We start from the raw sequence: 19,970 nt of genomic DNA on the forward strand, positions 1-19,970 counted from the left end.
AAAATGCACTTTAAAATGTTATGGCATTAATTTGTGGCATAAAAGTGATGCTAAGCCTTACAAACACAAACACTGCTCTAAAAGGAAAACATACACATCGAATAGGCTGCTTAAGTACACCACCTAAAGAACATGATACAAGAACATGGTGCAGTTGCACTGCTGACCTTACACATTGCCTTAGGTCAAACACACTGATTAATAGATGCTGTTATGAAACCTACATGGGAAAAAAAGATACTTCAAACAGCAACAATAGCAACCATACTGGCACAATAATTGTTTTTCCCAATAAATTGTATGATAATTACCCATCCCTACTCACTATGAAAACCTTTCCGACATCTTCATGTAGGACTAATCTGATCTGTGAATTATTTGTGACCGCAGAGGTTTTTTGATTAAATACTAACATTTAACGTTTTCCAAGAATGCTTAATCTCTGCAGGACTTTTGATCTGCTCTTCATTGATGACCAGTAGTGGTTTATAAAACCCTCGGTGTAAATGACTGGAACAGGTGATACTGAAGCAGCTAAAAAAGAAAGCAGAGGTTAAAAAAATGCAGCAATAAAATAAAACCGGCTCAGGGAGATGGAGACATGGTTTCTGTCCAGAGTGCATGAACTGCTTCCAAACAGGGATGGCAGACGACAACAAACTTCCCTGCATCACTACGTGAACACCCTCAATGTTCAGCCACAACTACTCAAACACTCAAACACCACTTCTTTATTTCAATAGATCATTTTAACGTGCTTCCTGTTCAGGCCTTAAATATTTAAAACTGCCAGAGTCACCCTGAATTAATGGCTTTCTGGCTTTTATACAAAAGGTGTGAGTCTCAGAGCAGCGATTCAAGCCCTGGGAAAACAGTGATTTTAAACACTTCCTAACAGAGCCAAAATATTGTGTGATTTAAGGCTAAACTGGAACCTGATGTCTCAAGTAAAAGACAAATGTTTATTTTAGGCAAATAAAAATGTCCATGTTTCTCTCATTCGTAATATCTGCAAACCAACAGACTTCTCTTTCTGTACAACATGACATTTATCAGGGGAATCTGACTGCTGACAGGAAAAGCTTATTTGACTACTACTACTACTAGCATTAGAGTCACTTGGTGGAAAAAATTAGGAGAAAGTATTTTCTCGATGTTAACCTGGAAAGCATAAGAAAAACTCAAAATGATGAGAAACAAAGTTGAAAAGTACCTTAACAATAAAGTTAAAATGACCCTGGTGCCTTATGTAAATGAGCCTGAAACTTTATACTTTAGAACAAGATTTAATAAAGAGAATTTATGCAGCGTTTTCCGAGTCATACCAACCACTCACAGACGTTTGCACTAGAGCCACATTTACCTAGTCGCGCTCACTAAACATTCACACACCAATACGCAGATCGGTAGGCAATTTGGGATTAAGTGCCTTGCCTAGGGGCACATTGGAATGTGACAGGAGGAAGCTTGAATCGAACCAAGAACCTTCGGACAACTCTTGCCACAATAGAAATGCTTTCGGTTTTAGCGTATATAACAGCTGTTTGGGAAGACCGCAGCAGTTTTAGCATTCCACCTTTTCTTCAAGATATTTCCAATCTACTGTCAATATTTGGACTTAGTCATTTCTTTCCTCCAAGTGACCCTAACACTCCCACCTATTTGACAAAGATTACGGGGTAAACTGCAGACCATGAAATAAAGGGTAAGCTGTCTTCTTACTATGGACCAAAGTTGCAGGAGCACAGCATAACACGGCACTGCTTCTGCCTCACCTGTTGCTGCACACCTCCAGTCAGGTGACTGAAAGAACACAAAATTACGTCTCACTCGCTTATAAGACAGACAAATTTTACCGTTGGGAAATATTTTTAGTAGGATTTAACACGGACAGCCATGCAGTAGAAACTAAAGGCTCGCCACCCATTACTCTTACGTCTTAGTTACCACTTTCTTTTACAAGCCACATAGAGCTGCAGTAATTCACTAGGTAATATTAGCATGAACTTTGGGTCATGACCGAAAGAACGAGATCCCGGATACAAGCGGCTGAAATGAGCTTCCTCCGTAGGGTGGCCGGGCACTCCCTTAGAGATAGGGTGAGGAGCCCGGCCATCCGGGAGGAGCTCGGACTAGAGCCGCTGCTTCTCCACATCGAGAGGAGCCTGTTGAGGTGGCTCGGGCATCTATACCGGATGCCTCCTGGACGCCTTCCTCGGGAGGTGTTCCAGGCACGTTCCACCGGGAGGAGGCCCAGGGGACGGCCCAGGACACGCTGGAGGGACTATGTCTCTCGGCTGGCCTGGGAACACCTTGGGCTCCCCCCGGAGGAGCTGGAGGAGGTGTCTGGGGAGAGGGACGTCTGGGCGTCTCTGCTGAGTCTACTGCCACCGCAACCCGGTCCCGGATAAGCGGAAGACGACCAGTACGAGTATTAGCATGTATTACGTGCGTTGCTTTATGAGAAGCAAAATATCATAAAGGTATAGTATAGTATAGTAGGAATAAGCACTTGAAGACTAATACTAAATCAAGGGCTTTATTCTACACTTTTTAATAAATCGCTGTAAAATCAAAATATATTATTTTATCAATTGCATGAATATACGTGCAATATATGTGCTCTTTTTCAGACTCTAACCTTGAAAACTGGCTCAGAGTTTATCTGTTATTTCTTTCTAGGTGAAACGACTAAAGGAGCTACATCCATTAACATTTACTTTTCCTTCCCATAGAAAGGACTCCTGGATCAGTGCTTCTTTGTTCTTTGTGTCTCTGCTCTGTTCTCTCAAACCCCCAGTCGGTCGTGACAGATGGCCGCTCACACTGAGCCTGGTTCTGGTTCTGCTGGAGGTTTCTTCCTGTTAAAAGGGAGTTTTTCCTCTCCACTGTCGCTACATGCATGCTCAGTATGAGGGATTGCTGCAAAGTCAACGCCAGTGACTGTTCACTGTCTCTACATGCTCATCCAGGAGGAGTGAATGCTGCAAGTCACTGACTGGATGCAATCTGCTGGGTTTCCTCAGATAGAAAAACATTTTATCCAATTTGAATAAATAACTGAATCTGACTGAACTGTTCAATTGTTAGGATTAATTGGAATGTATGAACCTGACTTTGTGAAGTGCCTTGAGACGACATGTGTTGTGAATTGGCGCTATATAAATAAAACTGAATTGAATTGAATATACCTATAATAATCAGTATTTGGGAACAGTGGAAATAACTGTCATTTTTCTGTTTTACGTAAAAGCAATTATATTACGCTATACATTTTACTTCAAACCTTCGTGTTAATTCAGTAATAATTTGGTATTTTTACTCACCGTTATAATACTGTAAAAATCTCACACTGAAATGAGCCTGTTTCTGACCCAATATGACCTTTAAATCTGTTAGAGCATGAATAAATCTGTGATCTCAGGGAGTAAAAAAAAAAAACAGGATAGTGAAAACAATAAAAAACCTAAAGTATGTTGTTTCATATTTTTGAAGACGGAGTAACCAGTCTGTGTATTTGGAGACAGGGCAGCAAGGAATTAATCAGCTGATTCGGTGGCTCTGATAATGCATCTGCGGGGATCATTTTAATTTTAAACAATTTATACAAGCTGAAAAGCACAGGAACATCTTCAATGCTGCAGCACAGTCTGAACTTTTAGTCCAGTGAGCCGAAATATTAAAGTAGAAAGTACTCACTGATGATAATACTCATACTCATCTTCCGCTTATCCGAGACCGGGTTGCGGAGGCAGCAGACTCAGCAGAGACGCCCAGACGCCCCTCTCCCCAGACACCTCCTCCAGCTCCTCCGGGGGGAGCCCAAGGCGTTCCCAGGCCAGCCAAGAGACATAGTCCCTCCAGCGTGTCCTGGGTCGTCCCCTGGGCCTCCCCCGGTGGGACGTGCCTGGAACACCTCCAGAGGAAGGCGTCCAGGAGGCATCCGGTATAGTTGCCCGAGCCACCTCAACTGACTCCTCTCGATGTGGAGGAGCAGCGGCTCTATTCCGAGCCCCTCCCGGATGGCCGAGCTCCTCACCCTATCTCTAAGGATGATAATACATTTATTTTTTAAATATAAACGCACAAATTTATTGTTATTCTTTTTCTCTATTATATGCACATCTGGCAAAGAAGATATTCCAGGACACGCTCAAGGGACAATGGCTCTCGGCTGGCCTGGGAACGCCTTGGGCTTCCACCAGAGGAGCTGGAGGAGGTGCCTGGGGAGAGGGACGTCTGGGCGTCTCTACTAAGTGTGCTGCCCCCGCGACCCGGTCCCAGATGAAGCGGAAGACGACGAGTATGAGTAGGGTCTGTAATTCATGTTGGATCTGAAATATAAAAACGGTCTCACACCTTTACCTCATTAAAAGGAAGGTATAAAATTTCTGGTATTTTGGGTTGTCTCAGCAAAAGGGACAGGATATGGGTCACTCTTTCTTCAAAAATGTTTTCTGCAACTTATCGACTGCCTGTGCCTGTCGGTGAGATTTGTACTATTTTTAAGGGGCCGCACAAAATCATTCCGAGGGCCACAAATGACTCCCAGGCTGAACTTTAGACACCCCTGGTTTAGTCCATTCTCTGGAACAGATTAACGAGTTGTTGCTGATCCAATTGATACAGCCAACAGGTACCAACTCAGCTTCACAAAGAAAGACAGATGTTGTTGGGCTAAGAACCAGCATCGAACGTCACAGTGATTGGTTGAGAAACTGCAGGCTGTGAACATCCACCAGCGTAGCATCATATCCCAAACCATAACCTACTCTGACAGCGACAATGTTCTGATTCGCTTTGCTTTCTCCACAAACACACACACGCACACACATGCAGCTGCTCTGAGTGTGTGAAGTTATGGCAGTGATGTATAGCAGTAATAAAACTGTGAAGGTGGAGGATGAGACTGTGGTCATCGCTTGTATGAATAAACCCTTACTGTGGTTGTTTACCTCCTCTCCAACACACACATGCACAAATAATCTACAACACTAAACAATTATCACCATAAATACAAAAAGGATGAATATGGGGCTTTGCACGACGTCAGATTGCACCTGATCTACATTTGTCATTGGATAGGCACCAATTAACAGGCTGAGTAATGGAGAAAGAGACAAAGAAAGACGGCATGAGGATCGGGAGAATGTAAGGAGAGGCTGACTAAAGGGCAGATGATGTGGAGAAAAAGAAAAATTCAATATTTACAAAGAAAAATCTGACATCTCAGTACAGCACTTAAAGCTTAATGGCATCCTCTTGCATCACGACTTCCTGTGCAGATTTTAACATGACAATAGTGCTCTTCTGGATACGCTTTTCACAACTTTTTGCCTTCATCTCCAAAAAAATTACTTTTATTCTCTAGTTTCCTACCTGAAGAACTTCTGCATTTCCACTTTGAAAATATACAAAATGGATTGAGAATTTTGGGAATCTGATGCTGGAAAAGTCTGGAATGTGTAAAAAAGGAAGATATGTAGGAATCTTTTATTGTAGATCTGCTATCTTCAACAAAGTGAAGACTCCCAATTAAACAACACGTTCTCAATTTTTAGACGAACTCCACAGGATGGAGGCTTTCATTGTTAATAATAAGGTCCCTCTGAAGTAAGTCTCTCCACTCTCTGTAGGATCTGAAGATGTTGTTCTTATTTTAAATCAGTCTGACAGAACAACCTGCTGGATCCAACGGTACCGTTTGTCTCAGGTTCTGTGAATAGCTGCTTCCAGAAAAAAGTCCAAGTTTCCTTCATTCAAACAGAAAAACTTCAAATGTAGTTTTCTTAAACTGAGCAGTTTTTGCATTTATCCAAAAGGTAAACCATAATTTGGTCCCACCACCACAGATTCACCTTCTAATGCAGAGGTTTCAAACTCCAGTCCTCGAGGGCTGATGTCCGACAACTTGCAGATGCGTCTTAATTTCAAGTCATCAGAATCACATAATTAGGTCATTACCAGAACTCTATGCTGAGGAGGCAAAGAAACTGTTTGAAACAGATATCAAAACATAAATAGGTTTTGCTCATTTCACATATTCTAGTGTTAGAATAGTTGCTGCAAATACAAAATAAAGCAAACAAAATGTCCAAAGCATTTCATTATACCCGAGTGCTGCAGAGACTGCTGGAGCCTCTTCATCTCTGCCAGCAGAGATAATTTAATGGTTCACATTTGCAGAGCACTGTTTAGACCATCTTTGTATTTCTTTTTCCTCTTTTACACACTTTGATGAAATAAAAGATGACCACTTCCCTGCTGATCCACATCTGCAACAATAGTTTGAAAGCAAGAAAAAATTGTAATTGTAAAATAATAAATAAAATGAAATTAGAGCAGGTAGTGAGGACATTTCTTAGACTCTTTCTTATAGAGCTTCACAATATATGAAATCACAGTGGCGTGTGTGGACAACAATGGAATCACAGACCACTGCTTGGATGCAATATTTGGTCGGATATTATATGTTAAGTGTTAGGCATTGATGCTCTGCGAATATTACTATTGCCAGTTGGATTAATTCTTATTGCCCTCAATGCCCACACTTGAGGTAAGTCTTTAGAGGCTGCGATGCTAAAATGTACATTTTGTGAGCACAATATGGTAATCATAACATTATATAGTAATCAGAATTTAAAGCAGCACTATTACCATGAAATAATGCACTAATACTTTCTAAGATAACTAAAAACTCTTGACTGAAGCCTCAAACGTTCTCAACCACAGTGAATCTTGCATTTATCTTGCACTGAATGTGTGAACACTGTCTGTTTGGGTCTATCAGCTAATAAAAAAAAGGTCTTGATGACTTTTGACAAATTCTTGCTTGAATAAAAATTTACTGATACCAAACTACTTTATACTTAAAAATAATAAAAATAGCAGGAGTACCTAATATAGCTGCATTAACATCGGTATCAGCCATTTTTTGACATAACAGTATCGGTCCAATAAGTAAAACTGGGCCACTATTAATAATCGATGTTTATTTCCATCTTGTTATTGTTTTGTTAGTTTATGTGTTTTGGGAGGGGAAGGGGGTTGGCCATGTGGTATTTGTATGGTCATGTGAGTGTGACAGTGATGCAGTGCAGGATTGTGGGTATTTTAATGAAGCAGAGAAGAAATCAGTCAGCGGTGTGGTCATTTTTTTAAATTGTTGAAAGGGTAGAGAAATATGTACAATATACAAAACCTTTGGCAATCAGCCACCAGGTTCTGCAGAAAGCTGTCCATCATCCACATTTTTGAATCTTGCATTTGAACTCACTTGATGTTGGATTAACACTGAGTAATAACAACGCCAGAGTTTGCTGAGTCACCGGTTGCTATCAGTAAGTGGTTGCCATGGTGATTACAGACAGAAAGCCCGCATCATCCTGAGCAGCAGAAGCTTCTTGTGGCCACAAATCAAAAGCTTTCGTGTCTCCTGTGTTTAATGTTGCTCATCTGACATGTTAAAGCGATGCTTCCCTTTCAGTTCAAATGGTAAAACCTATAGAGAAATATGCTGGCTGTGGAAAGGAGCCTGTGTTCACTTTGTCTGAAACAGCTGGACTCAACATCATATATCTTCTAGCAGGAGACACAAAGACACAAAGTTAGGAGGAAAAGATTGATTATGGAAAAACTAAATAATTAGGATTATTTTGATGAATATATAAATCATGATTATTTAAAATGATTACTTATTAAGTAGGGCTGCACGGTGGCGCAGTTGGTAGCACTGTTGCCTTGTAGCAAGAAGGTCCTGGGTTCAATTCCCGGCCTGGGGTCTTTCTGCATGGAGTTTGCACGTTCTCCCCGTGCATGTGTGGGTTCTCACCAGGTACTCTGGCTTCCTCCCACAGTCCAAAGACATGCCTGTTAGGTTAATTGGTCACTCTAAATTGCCCTTAGGTGTATGAATGAGTGTGTGCATGGTTGTTTGTCGGTTGCCCTGTGATGGACTGGCGACCTGTCCAGGGTGTACCCTGCATCTTGCCCATAGACTGCTGGAGATAGGCACCAGCTCCCCCGCAACCCACTATGGAATAAGTGGTAGATAATGACTGACTTATTGAGTTTGGAAAAATAATCCATTATTGCACTATGAGGACTGAGAATTAAGCATAAAATATTTCTCAGATAATTTCTTGAATCCTCCGTTAAAATACTTTCTGTGGGCTTTTTGCAGTTTTTACGGTGTTTCTGGTGGATCATCTGGCTAAGCTACGGAGCTCCAAACAGGGCTGGGTTTCTCAATCCCATTTAAACTTTAGAAAGTTTGGGACTTTTTTCTGCCAGGTTCGTAAATATTTTACCTGTATCTATACCAACCAAAAATCACAGCACACTACTCTGGTTTGAGCTGTGCATGTTTACATGTTTTTTCAATGGATCGTGGCTATTGAACCTAAAATCCTGAAGGAAACGGAGGAATTATGAAAAACGTACGAAATAGTAAAAAATGTGCTTTAATCCACAATACAATAACATAAATTATTAACCCTAGACTGAGGCACTGGCTCATTATGCTTGAAAATATAACTTAATATGATTAAAGATATTAAATACAAAAAAAGAAACATTCCCATCATCAAATCTTTTTCACACATGAGCATAAATCATAATGTTCTGCCAAACTCTGAACACGCGTCTCCTGGATAAAAGTCAAACCAAGCATCTGGCTTCTACGCTCTTTGTTTGTTTGCCTACGTTATTCATAATTCACATAAATCTGTTCATGCAGCCACATTGTGGGAACTTGCATCCCTTTTGGCAGCAAAAATATGATCTGTAAGGAAAATAATTCATTTCTGAACAGAGATTCTGGTTTAAAGTCTGACCGAGGATACATTTAGACAAGCAGCAGTTAGGTGCACAGCTTGTCTCCAGTAATGGGATGAAAGCAAATTAAAGAGCTTCTTCTCTGTTATTGCTCATCACAAACCGTGCAAAGAAATGATTCTTTCTAAGATCATTATCATAGTTATTTGTCTGTAATTGCAACACATGATTTAAACGGCTGCCTTCTTTTGCACTGATATATTTTGAATATTTATGTCCCGTCAGAAGATAATTTCAGTCAACTCTGATGCCATGTTTAATTTACCATTAGATTTATATATAGAAAAAAGAAAAGCTAATGAACATGACCGAAAGGTGAGAGTTTATATTTGACCTTTTGGAATAATTTCTGAAGCGCTGTTCTGCACTCCTGGATTCCTATTAGTGTTGCCATCGATGAATATCAATTTACATGTTATGTATGATCACGATGACCTTTTCTGCACAGATCAGAAAGCATGGCTCCACATTATAATGCTTGGCATCACACAGATAAAAGGCAACATTTTAGATCTATAAATCCATCCTTGAAGAAAGGCAAAGTTATTTCAAAAAGGTAGAGACACATGAATCTAAATCTGCTTGGTTTGATTTGTGTTAAGGACCTCTAGGAGATTTTACCCCGACACTCATGTGAACCTAAAAACTCTGAATATAGACATGATGAAAAGTGCACTGTTAGTGAAGAAAACAATAATTGTCACTGAGCATTGCGTTTATCCTGTGATTATATGCTAGAAAGAGAAAATTTGGCTTGATGGTGGAAAAATCAAACACAAACTTTTAAATGCACTCACTAATGAGACAGAGCTGCATTTTTCTTGCAAAGGCAGAACTAAAGAAAAACTCTTCATTGGTTTACCATCAATGTGTGTTAGGCATGTAAGAAGCTCGGATAAACACGGCAACCTCATAGCAGGTGGGACTGAGCCAAATGCAGAGATGGGTTGGAAGACACGGTGTTTCTGGTGCCTGTCATCAATACTAAATGAGTCCAGGACATAGTGAGCTGGTTTCTGAGAGCGATCCTCAGAGCCGTAACCTTTTCCAGTTGAAGGTAGTGGACCCAAAGGCCACAACAGCAGGAAACCAGGATCTGTCTTACAAGGAAGGCTAGGCCCCTGTCACCGTGAATGGATGGTAGAGGTGAGGGCCCACAGAGTTGTTGTGGCATGAGGTTTGAGTTGAGACATGTGGAGGACTTTGAAAGTGCTCATTAGCTGCAGCACATGGTTGGCTGGGCTGGTCCTCTTGGTGGCTGGACAGGGGCTGATGAATTGAGGATTTAGTTTTAGGTGTTTAGAGGACAGCCTTACCCAGACACCTGGATGGATAACCTGTCCTGGATGGACAGACGTGCTGTTTAGTGTAGTCTTTGGTGAATCAATCTAAAGTTGGGATCTCCTACCCTAAAATATATCACAAGTTTAGGTAAAGTGTTCAGAGTCTCAAAGCCCTTCCAGTTCCATGCAGCCCACTTGAACCAGGCAGCAATCTTTCCCAGCAACAGCTCCTCCTGATCCAAAGTTAGCTGTAACAAATTCAAGGTTGAAAAACATCCAGATGCTGAGTAATTATTTGTTTAATGCTGCGCTTTATCCTGTTTGATGAGTGTTTCATTTCTCAATCCGGCTTTAGAAAAGTGAAGCTGGCTTCCATTATTTTCTTCTGTTTCACTTTCAGTTAGACGTCCTTCTTCAATGATCACCCAAACCTTCTTGTATAACAAATGGTTTAATGACCTAAAACACCTAAATCCAATTGCCAAATGTTTTTACATTTTACAGAAATAAACGTTTGTTTGTTTTTCCTGAGGATTGAGATACCATATTAGAATAAAGTAGCATGTGTAATTTAGGCAACACAGTGAAAATGAGTAGAAACCACAAAAAAGAATGAAAAACATTTAGTATTTTTGGAAAAGAAGTGTTTCATTGGTAATATGTGTACAAAAAATGCTGTTATCATGAAGGCAGAGCGTGATCAGCCATCTGAATCAGTTCCTTTAGTAATATCATCGTGACATAAAGGCTCATAATACACCCAGCATAGAGGCATTTTAGAGGAGCTCCTTGTGCAACTCCCAGCTCCACAGGCCTGCTTTGACACTAGGCCTTTATGAAACTGAGCTGTAAAAATATCCCAAATTCACACCAAAAAACCCCTCTGCTTCTCAATTTCTAGCAAAAATGTTCAATTTAGTTTTAGAAGAGATCGTTTCAGATCATCCTCTCTACTTGATCAGGCTGATTATTGAACACTGCTGGTTAGAGTTTAGGTTTTTCTAAATAAATCCCTGTTGTAAGGTAAGTAATAAATCAGCCAGCTTGACGGCCCAAAATCCCAAAAAGGCTTTCTTGTTTCCCTGGTCATAGCTGCAAAGTTCTTGGAGTGCTTTCAACAGTATATCATGGTGTGGAAGTTTGGCCTGAATGACAGAGACTCAATCAGATTTAAATATATCAAATGAAGTGTTTAAAAGTCACAGGAAGCTGGATTTGTTTGACACTACTTTGCGGATCGACCAACACCCAGAACAACATGAAATTAGTTATGATGTTAAGAGACAACCAATCAGCCATCAAAGCTCAAGTCAGCCATGAACTGGAAACTGGTGGAACACCAGTGTCTCTATCCACAGTGAAGCATCACCATGGACTGAGAGGGTTCTGACCACGGAGCTTCTGCTCCAAGATCAACACCTTTAATCATGACTGAAATCTGCAGCTGCCCACATGTTCAAGCCAATTGATTCTTCTAGACGAAGGTTTGATGGTCACACGAGACAAAGAGATGTTCTGCCACTTGGCAAAAGATATATTTGGAGGAGTCAAGGTGGCAACATCATGTTGTGGGGCTGCTTCAGTTTTGGTGCACGGCACAAAGTGGAGAAAAAAGATTAGGAATACTTGATATTCAATATAATTGTCCATAATCTGAAATGTTTTCAAGGCATTATGTTTTTTCTAGTAAAGATCAGAAAATTATAATCAACAGCACTTCTAAAATATGTTCATTTTGTTAATTATCACATAACTAATAAGTGGTAGGCAATCTGGTAAAAGGAAATAATTAAAACGCATTTTTTCTGATATCATAAAGCAGGAGGCAAGCTAACACTTGCGTAGGTGTTAATATCCTTGTTGAAAGTAGAGATGTGTATTGTTAAGAACTTTACACTTCAATTCGATTTCGATTGTTTGGGTCACAATTCGATTCAACATCGATTCGATTTGATATTGATTCAGTAATAAGCAGAAGCACGCAAATAATTCATTAGAGTACCTGCTCATAATTTTTTGATTTATTTATTTTCCTACTCATATGAACATCCATCGTATACATCACTTTAACATTGTATACATTAACATTTTGAAATTAAATGGAACAGGTTAGTAAAGAATAGCTTTATAATTTAATGGTTATACAGTTAGTTTCAAATCCATTGTGGGAGTTGTTATAGATATAGAATAATAAAAATGAACAGAAGATTTACTCATGCTCATCAGATAGAAAAGGCAGGACCAGAGTTCATCCTTCAAGCCTATGTACCTTCAAATAAAAATAAAATAACTACAATAAATCTTTTTTATGATGACATTTTATAAAACATGATAGTGTATAGTAAAAAGAAAGAAATATGAATAAAACAAAGTCAGGATGATGTGGAACAATAAATATCTTTTCTGGAGATCCTGTTCATCTCCTTCACCATCACAGAGTCATTTGGGGCTGGTCGCATCTCCTGCAGAAGTCTTGCTCTCAGTGGTTCAATGAGAGAGAGTTGGGGTGTCTTCCTAAGACATCTCCAATGTGGTTTTTTTTAGTGGCGTCACAGCCTCTGCAGCATCCTCTGCTGCCGTTACGTCTGTCTCTGGAAGTTCACAGATCTTTTTCCTGCCTCCAAACTTCAGTGGCAAGAAGTGCAGCTAGTTGCTGCTCTAAAACACTCTTCAGCATGCTAAATACACTGTTCCAATGTGTTGCTGCATCAATTATTAGTTTATACTGTGGGAGTTCCAGCGACTTATGTTTTTTTCTTGAGTGCACAGCTGGCCAGGGTGCTATGGTGATTCTTCTTCTTGGGTTTATTGGTGGTTGGCAAACAACTAATTTGGTGCATTACCGCCACCAACTGGCGAGGAAGACCGGGTGTAACTAATCAATTCTGAGGATTTTCTGAATCGATATTGAATTATGAAAAAAATATATTGCAATGCATTAAGGAATCCATATTTTTACCCACCCCTAGTTGAAAGTATGTACACCTTGGGTTCAGTTGGTGGATTTTTATTTCAGGAGGGGTGCAGGTCATTTCAGCCCTTCATCATTTCAAACCTTTTTAGTTTTAGATGTTTCAAACCCAATGGAGCAGTTTGCCATGCACCAGTTCGTACCAGCAGAAAACCCAGACAAATTGGAGCTATTAGCAAGTTACTAATATTTAAACATAACCTTTTCTATGCGATCTGGCATGTTTAATATTTCACTGTTGTAGAAACAGAAGTTTTGATTGGCCTAGTAAAAGTTATGACCAGCATCAGAGTGTCCCTTGAGATGGTTCACCAGAGTTGCAATGCTGTTGTGCTTTTGCTTTCCGTCTGCGTCATTGAGATGCTGTGACGTCTCTTTTCTGGACGTACTTGCCATGTTATAAGAGTTTTAAACTCCCAGCACCAGCTCACACTCACAAGGGAAGGAGAGGGGCTAAGCATCTGTGTCTGCAGCGCTGCTGTGTGTAAGTGTGTGCCAACTGGAGGAGATGAAACCAACCAAGTTGATTGAACCCCACTAAATCAACCAAAAAGAGTGGTCAAAATATTCGGGTAGAATGATGCCAGAAGCGTGTTAATGTTAAGTGTGGTGGAGGTGCAATGGAGACATTTAACCAAATATTAGTAAATTCAGACCTGTGCACTCAACTCTTGTTATTAAAATAACTCAACTTCTGTGTCTCATTCCACCGTGGAAAACACATCATTAAGAGGACATGATGAGGTGATGGAAACATCTGACCAGAACTATAGTAAACACACACATAAAGTGCAGTTAGCAACCCTAAGACCTATTTAAGATAAAAATGTGAGGATTTAAAATGAGTCTTAGAAACAACATTATAGCTTTACTAAAATAAATTATTCGTAAATCTGTAGAGTCTAAGTGCACCAATCAGTCAGTTGTTTGGTATTTCTTAGGTCAAAAACTGAAAAACAAATTTCCCTATTCATGAAATCCATTAAACAAAGTTTCACAATATTCGGCTATAAATGCATTAAGTACTTTGATGCCCTTCTTTTGAGTTTAATGAAACATCAGATAAAAATTATGTATGTATGCTTTGATACACGAATGGGGTTAATCTTGTAATTCCTTCATTTCCTGTCAAATTTTAAACTACTACCTCTAGCAATAAAGCGCCAGCTCATTTTTCATGTGCGACAGCTCATACAATAAAATAAAAAATAACCTGAATCTGTAAAAACCTGAATCAGCAGATTAGAACTAAAAAGAAATTGGGAAACATGACTGGTGGATCTTCAGTAGGTAGCAGTTTTTCCAGAATATCTGGAAAAACTGCTGTTTGGAGAAAACTTTAGTTATTTTTTTGTTCATAAGAGGGAAATTAATATCAGCAGCAAAAATGAATCCACCTAAAAAAGTTGTTTTATCTTCTGGTCTTCTAAATCATGTAACAAACAGAAACCTGAGATTTTCTTGAGTTTTCACCACTAGCCAGCACGAGGGACATAGGAATGGATCTTTGAATTTATTTATCCCAATTTGGTAAAGTACCGCTGTATCCACTGAAAATAACAGTTGCATTTAAAGTAAGATGTGGGTTTGATATGCAGAAATGTTGTAAATAAGTTCTCCATCAGTGGGAACTTGCTGAGCTGAAGGGTCAAATTGCAGGCAGATCAAATATCGTCCGTTTGTAACACTTTTGTTTAATTGGTAGGAAAAAAGGACTGCTTCTATTACCTCTTACATATCCATATCCACATCTTCGGGTAGAGGATGAAACAAACTCTTCATTCTTCCCTCCACATCTGAGAAGTGCTAATCAATAGTTTCTCCAGATGTCTGGCCTTCTTCATACCTCTCTGAACCTCCTCCTCCTCCTCCTTCCATCTTCTCCAATTATTTGTTCAACCAATATCTTTGTTCACATCCCTCCCTCCCTCAAATCCACCCAACTCATCTAATCCCTGTTTGCTCTCCATCGTTCTCTTCCTTCTTCCCTCTCATTTCTCCATATTTACCCTCCCGCTGCCTCTGGTCTCCTGAACGCGCCACGGTGGCCGCCTCTCAGGCGATTAAACAGTGGGAGCTTTCAGCCCAGCAGATGTGCAGGACAGATGATGGAGGACGAGCAGCGCAGGTTTCAGGGCGAGCGGCACGTCGGATGGATGGTGGAAGCAGAGCTGATGAAGAGCGCCCGCCCGCCTCATGTCAGAACTGACATATTTCTGCTGATTTACAAATTCTGGAATGAGCAGAAAACTAAAGTAAAAGATGCCCTCCAGGCAGGAGACTTAGTAAAAGTTAAATTAATTTGCTGTTTTAGTTGTGCTAAATTAATTTCAAGTGCTGATTTAGAACAAATCTGCACTAATGGTGACACATCAGGACAGAAATCATCATTTTCCGCATGATCGGACTGTCTTGATTACCTCAGTGTTATGAGTCAAGCAGCTATGACCAGTGGACTTCCAGTTGATTATCACCTGCTCCTCCAGTTGTTGCTGCTGCTCATTAATTTAGGCCCCCAATAATAAAGTAAAAGCAGCAAAATTATGATGCCAAACCCTCAGGGGGGACAACAATAATTACACAACAATATAATTTGCAAGAGATACATGTAATTACAGCCAAGTGGCTTTGAGCGCAGCGCGGCGTGCATGTTAAAGGCAAAAAATGGGTTTTAGAGTCAGTTGACACATCAAAAGAGTGAAGACAGCAACTATGGAGTTGTAAAAAGGGCTCCTTAAGGAGAAACAAATGTCGTTTGGAGATAAAATTTTATGTTCAGGTCTGTTTATCCTATGTTTAACCTAAAAAATACTAAAAGAAATGTGAAAAACAGCATTTTGTTTTGTGTTGATTAGGAAAAACCATCATGGCTCTCCTAACAGATTCCCACCTTGGCCTCCCACTGGGAACACATGCTTCATTTGTTCTCTGTGCATGTATTGATTAATCCTGATTGGGTCAGCGGGAGACGGGCGATCAGCCCACATCTGCCAACGCCCGCCTCACATCTCCAGGGAAATATCATCTTAAACACCAACAGAACAACTGCAGATCAGAGTGAAACTCCACCTTTACGAGAAAATAAACAGCAAATGGTCCACGGCGTGATCTGTGCATGCACACACACATTAACACACACACTAATTCAGACTTATTGAACATCTACCTGTATGGTTTGGCGGTTGTAGACTTTGACTACGTGAAAGTTAAAACTGTAAATCCCTTTCCGGGGCGCGATGAAATTACTTCGTTCCTCGTCGAAATTCCTCCCAACATTTACTAAAACCTGGAAGAGAAAAAAATTTATTTTATTTGGTTTTCTATATAAAACATAAATGGTTCTTTAAGATCACCATGACATTTTTTAATAAAAAATAAATAAAACAAATTGACTTTAAATCTAAAAATTTAGATACTCTCAGGTGCTATATTCATTAATGATTTCCTGTCATGCCATGGTTACGTTATCTTTGGGAAATAACTTTTTTTGCCATAATCTGACATCAAAAAAGTGTTATTTTTAATATTTTCTTTACAGTATTATTTCCAAAACATTCTGCTGGGAACCTAAAGCCCCACATCCTCAGATTTTTATTTCACATCCTTTATTTCTGCAGCTGGTTGTCTGATTTTATGAATGACATGTAACTGAGTGGCTGTGGCTGAAAAATTAACAGGTTTTTATGGCACAATGATCAGCCCCGAGAGCTCCGCAATTAGTCAATTATTTTAAAGGGAAATATCCAAAAATACATGCTGGAAAAGTTGACAAAATCTAACAACATTCCTAATCAGGATACAGTTTTCCAACAGCAACAAAAGGCAAGGGAATAAGACTGATTTCATTTAATTTGACCAAAAGTTATAGGTTGTTTTTTTTTTTTTTTTTACATTGAAACTTATAACATCTACAGAAACTTTTTTTAGCTTTTTCATTTTTTATGCATTTTCGATCATGGACGTGGCTGTACAAATAAATGTGCTATGTCCTTAAAACTATAGTTTGTTTTTTTTTTTTTTTGCTTGGAGCTTTGAAAGAAAAGACAAATTGGAAAACAAATTACAAATCGATGCGGCACAGAAAAATATATATATTTATAATTATAATAACAATAGTTCTTTACAGTATTTGAGCCAAATTAAACATTTATCTCTCTTTAATCTGCAGAATTCAAATGTAAGATGAATATAAAACTGACCCAAAACGAAGTCACAACAACTCTCTGGACCTTTAAAACCCAACACAGGAGATGATTTACACTCACCTGGTCAAAGTAGATGACCATGGTCCGGTTGCTCATCTCGGACGGTTCATGGTTGGTGTTCCGAACTGCGGAGAAAGCCACCTTCGCGCTGCCGGAGCGCACCGAGATGCCGAGCGCCGTGCCCGTTGGGTCCGAGGTCGGGTTGGAGTCGCACACCACCAGGCACTTCCCCTCCAGCACGATTGGCTCGGTCTCGTTCTGAGCTCGAACCGGGCCAGCAGCAAGCCAGGCGGCACTCAGCAGGCACAGCGCCAACATACCGAACCAGAAACAGAACCGAATAGTTCCTCTTTAATAAAAAAAAAAAACCCAAAACCAACAGTAGAAGTTAAACCCTGCGGGAGCCGCTCCGTTCTTCAGGGTGTAACAGTAAACCCCGACCCGGACGGATTCGCTGTTTCCGCTCCAGTCCAGTCCCGGTCTCACCTGGTCTCCTCCTCCTGTCTCACCTGTCAGCGGCTCCTGTTCCAGAACGCACAGAGGGAGAGTCGCGTGCCGAGCGGGAGGACAGCAGCACTCATAGCAGCGCGCGGGAGGGGAAGCTCCGTCTGCTCTCTGGCGCGCGCCTCAATTATTGATACGCGAGATGTGAGAGTTCGAAACACAAAAGGCTCGCGAAGAGCAGAAGCCTCCCTCCCCGCGGTAACCGACACTCATCACGGATTGGCGCGTGCGCGTCTGCGAGATTTTCCAATCACCGCGTGCCGACCGCTCCTTCTCCCGCCCTTCAACCCCCCTTAAGTCAACCCCGGACTCCCCGTTCTATCTATCTATCTATCTATCTATCTATCTATCTATCTATCTATCTATCTATCTATCTATCTATCTATCTATCTATCTATCTATCTATCTATCTATCTATCTATCTATCTATCTATCTATCATCAAACACATTTTAATAACAAACAAATCTAACCTGAGTGAACAGAGGATTTTGGTACTATCCAAGCTATCCCTATGTGGGAAAGTAATTGCCCACCTTAGATACAGTTAAATAAATAATATTAACGACATAACCATACCCTGACCCCATGAAACCATCAGAACTGCAGAATCAAGAAATCAAATAAACAGAACCTGTATAACAACAGGAAGTAGGCTGAAAGATCTCGAAAAGCCACTCATCGTGGCCCAGTCTAAAGAAATTCTAGTACAAATCAGAAACAAACTGACACCCATTGGCCGTTGGTACTTCACAAATGGAGAAAATGTAGAACAGCAGCGAACCTTCCCAGAAAAAGGCCAAAATCGACCAAAGTTACTCCAAAGTTCCTCCGACTCATCCAGGAGGTCAAAAAAGAACTGAGGACATCCCCTAAAGCACTGAAAGACTCACTTGCCAAAGAGTAGACAAAGAAAACATCAATGGGAAAGAGTGAACACCACTGCTGTGAAAAAAAGGACACAAAGGCTCATCTCACACTTTCCAAAACAATCTTGATGATTCTCAAAGACTTGGGACTAGTGAGACAAAAGGGAAACCTTTTTGAAGATGTGTGTCCCATAACATCTGTCATAAAGCTAAGACAGCATTTTACATAGGCAACACCATGCTGTCAAACACGGTGGTGGTAGTGTGATGGTCTGGTGCTAGTTTGTTGCTTCAATCTTGTTGAATTAAAGCAATTCTGCAAAAAAGAGAGTGCCAAAATTCCTCCACAGAGATTTAAGACTCATTACCTGGTGGCTTACTAATTATTAGGATTAGGGGGCAATTACTTTTTTCACATTTATTACGGTTATCTTTGTCTGGAAATAAACATTATTTGATGATCTGAAACATTTAACTGTGACAAAAAGCAAAAACAGAAGAAATCTCAAAGGGCGCTAATACTTTTTGCAGACCTGTATATCAAGTGTTTATTTCTGATCATTTTGATGACTATGGTTTACAGCTGACAAAAACCCAAACATCAAGTTGTTAACTCAATGAATAGGTGTTTCAGATGGCATTCATGGTACCGATGAGTTATAACACTGATGGTGAACTTATTATTTTATTTTCATTTAATTTTATTCTATTCTATTATTACTACTTGCTTTTGTACAATTACCTTGTTCTCCTTTGATTCCACATTTTCCTGACTATCTTCACCCCACTTGTGTGTTACAAAGAGATGTTATGACAAGTGAATTTCTCCATCTTATCTTATCTTATCTTATCTTAACCAATCAAGTTCTCTCAATTCAATTCAATTCAATTCAATTCAGTTTTATTTATATAGCTCCAATTCACAACACGTGGTCTCAAGGCACTTTACAAAGTCAATTCAATCATACAGATTTCAAGTTGGATACAGTCCGCTGGCATTGACTGCATAAATCCCTCATACTGAGCATGCATGTAGTGACAGTGGAGAGGAAAAACTCCCTTTTAACAGGATGAAACCTCCAGCAGAACCAGAACCAGGCTCAGTGTGAGCGGCCATCTGCCACAACGAACTGGGGGTTAAAGAAGACAGGGAAGAGACCCAAAAAGAACATGAAGCACTGATCCAGGAGTACCCTCTATGGGAAAGAAAAGTAAAACGTTAATGGTTGTAGCTCTTTTAGTGGCTTCACCTAGGAGAGAAATACATCTAAGCAGATGAACTTTAAGATAGTGTTCAAGTCTAG

General features: G+C 40.1%; 1 protein-coding gene across 1 annotated transcript in view; it reads right to left on the reverse strand.

Annotated features, from left to right (window-relative positions):
• cbln1 (cerebellin 1 precursor) overlaps positions 1-17,975 on the reverse strand; it is a 32,894-nt gene extending 14,919 nt beyond the window's left edge. The window contains exons 1-2 of the mRNA XM_047355282.1: positions 17,355-17,975; positions 16,256-16,375 (exon numbers count right to left, since the gene is read on the reverse strand). Coding sequence (XP_047211238.1) covers positions 16,256-16,375; positions 17,355-17,612 — 378 coding nt within the window. The 5' untranslated portion in view covers positions 17,613-17,975. The remainder of the gene's footprint in view (positions 1-16,255; positions 16,376-17,354) is intronic.
• Between the last annotated feature and the right edge of the window lie 1,995 nt (positions 17,976-19,970).

Source organism: Girardinichthys multiradiatus, chromosome 2, assembly GCF_021462225.1.
Source record: "Girardinichthys multiradiatus isolate DD_20200921_A chromosome 2, DD_fGirMul_XY1, whole genome shotgun sequence".
Lineage (NCBI taxonomy): Eukaryota > Metazoa > Chordata > Actinopteri > Cyprinodontiformes > Goodeidae > Girardinichthys > Girardinichthys multiradiatus.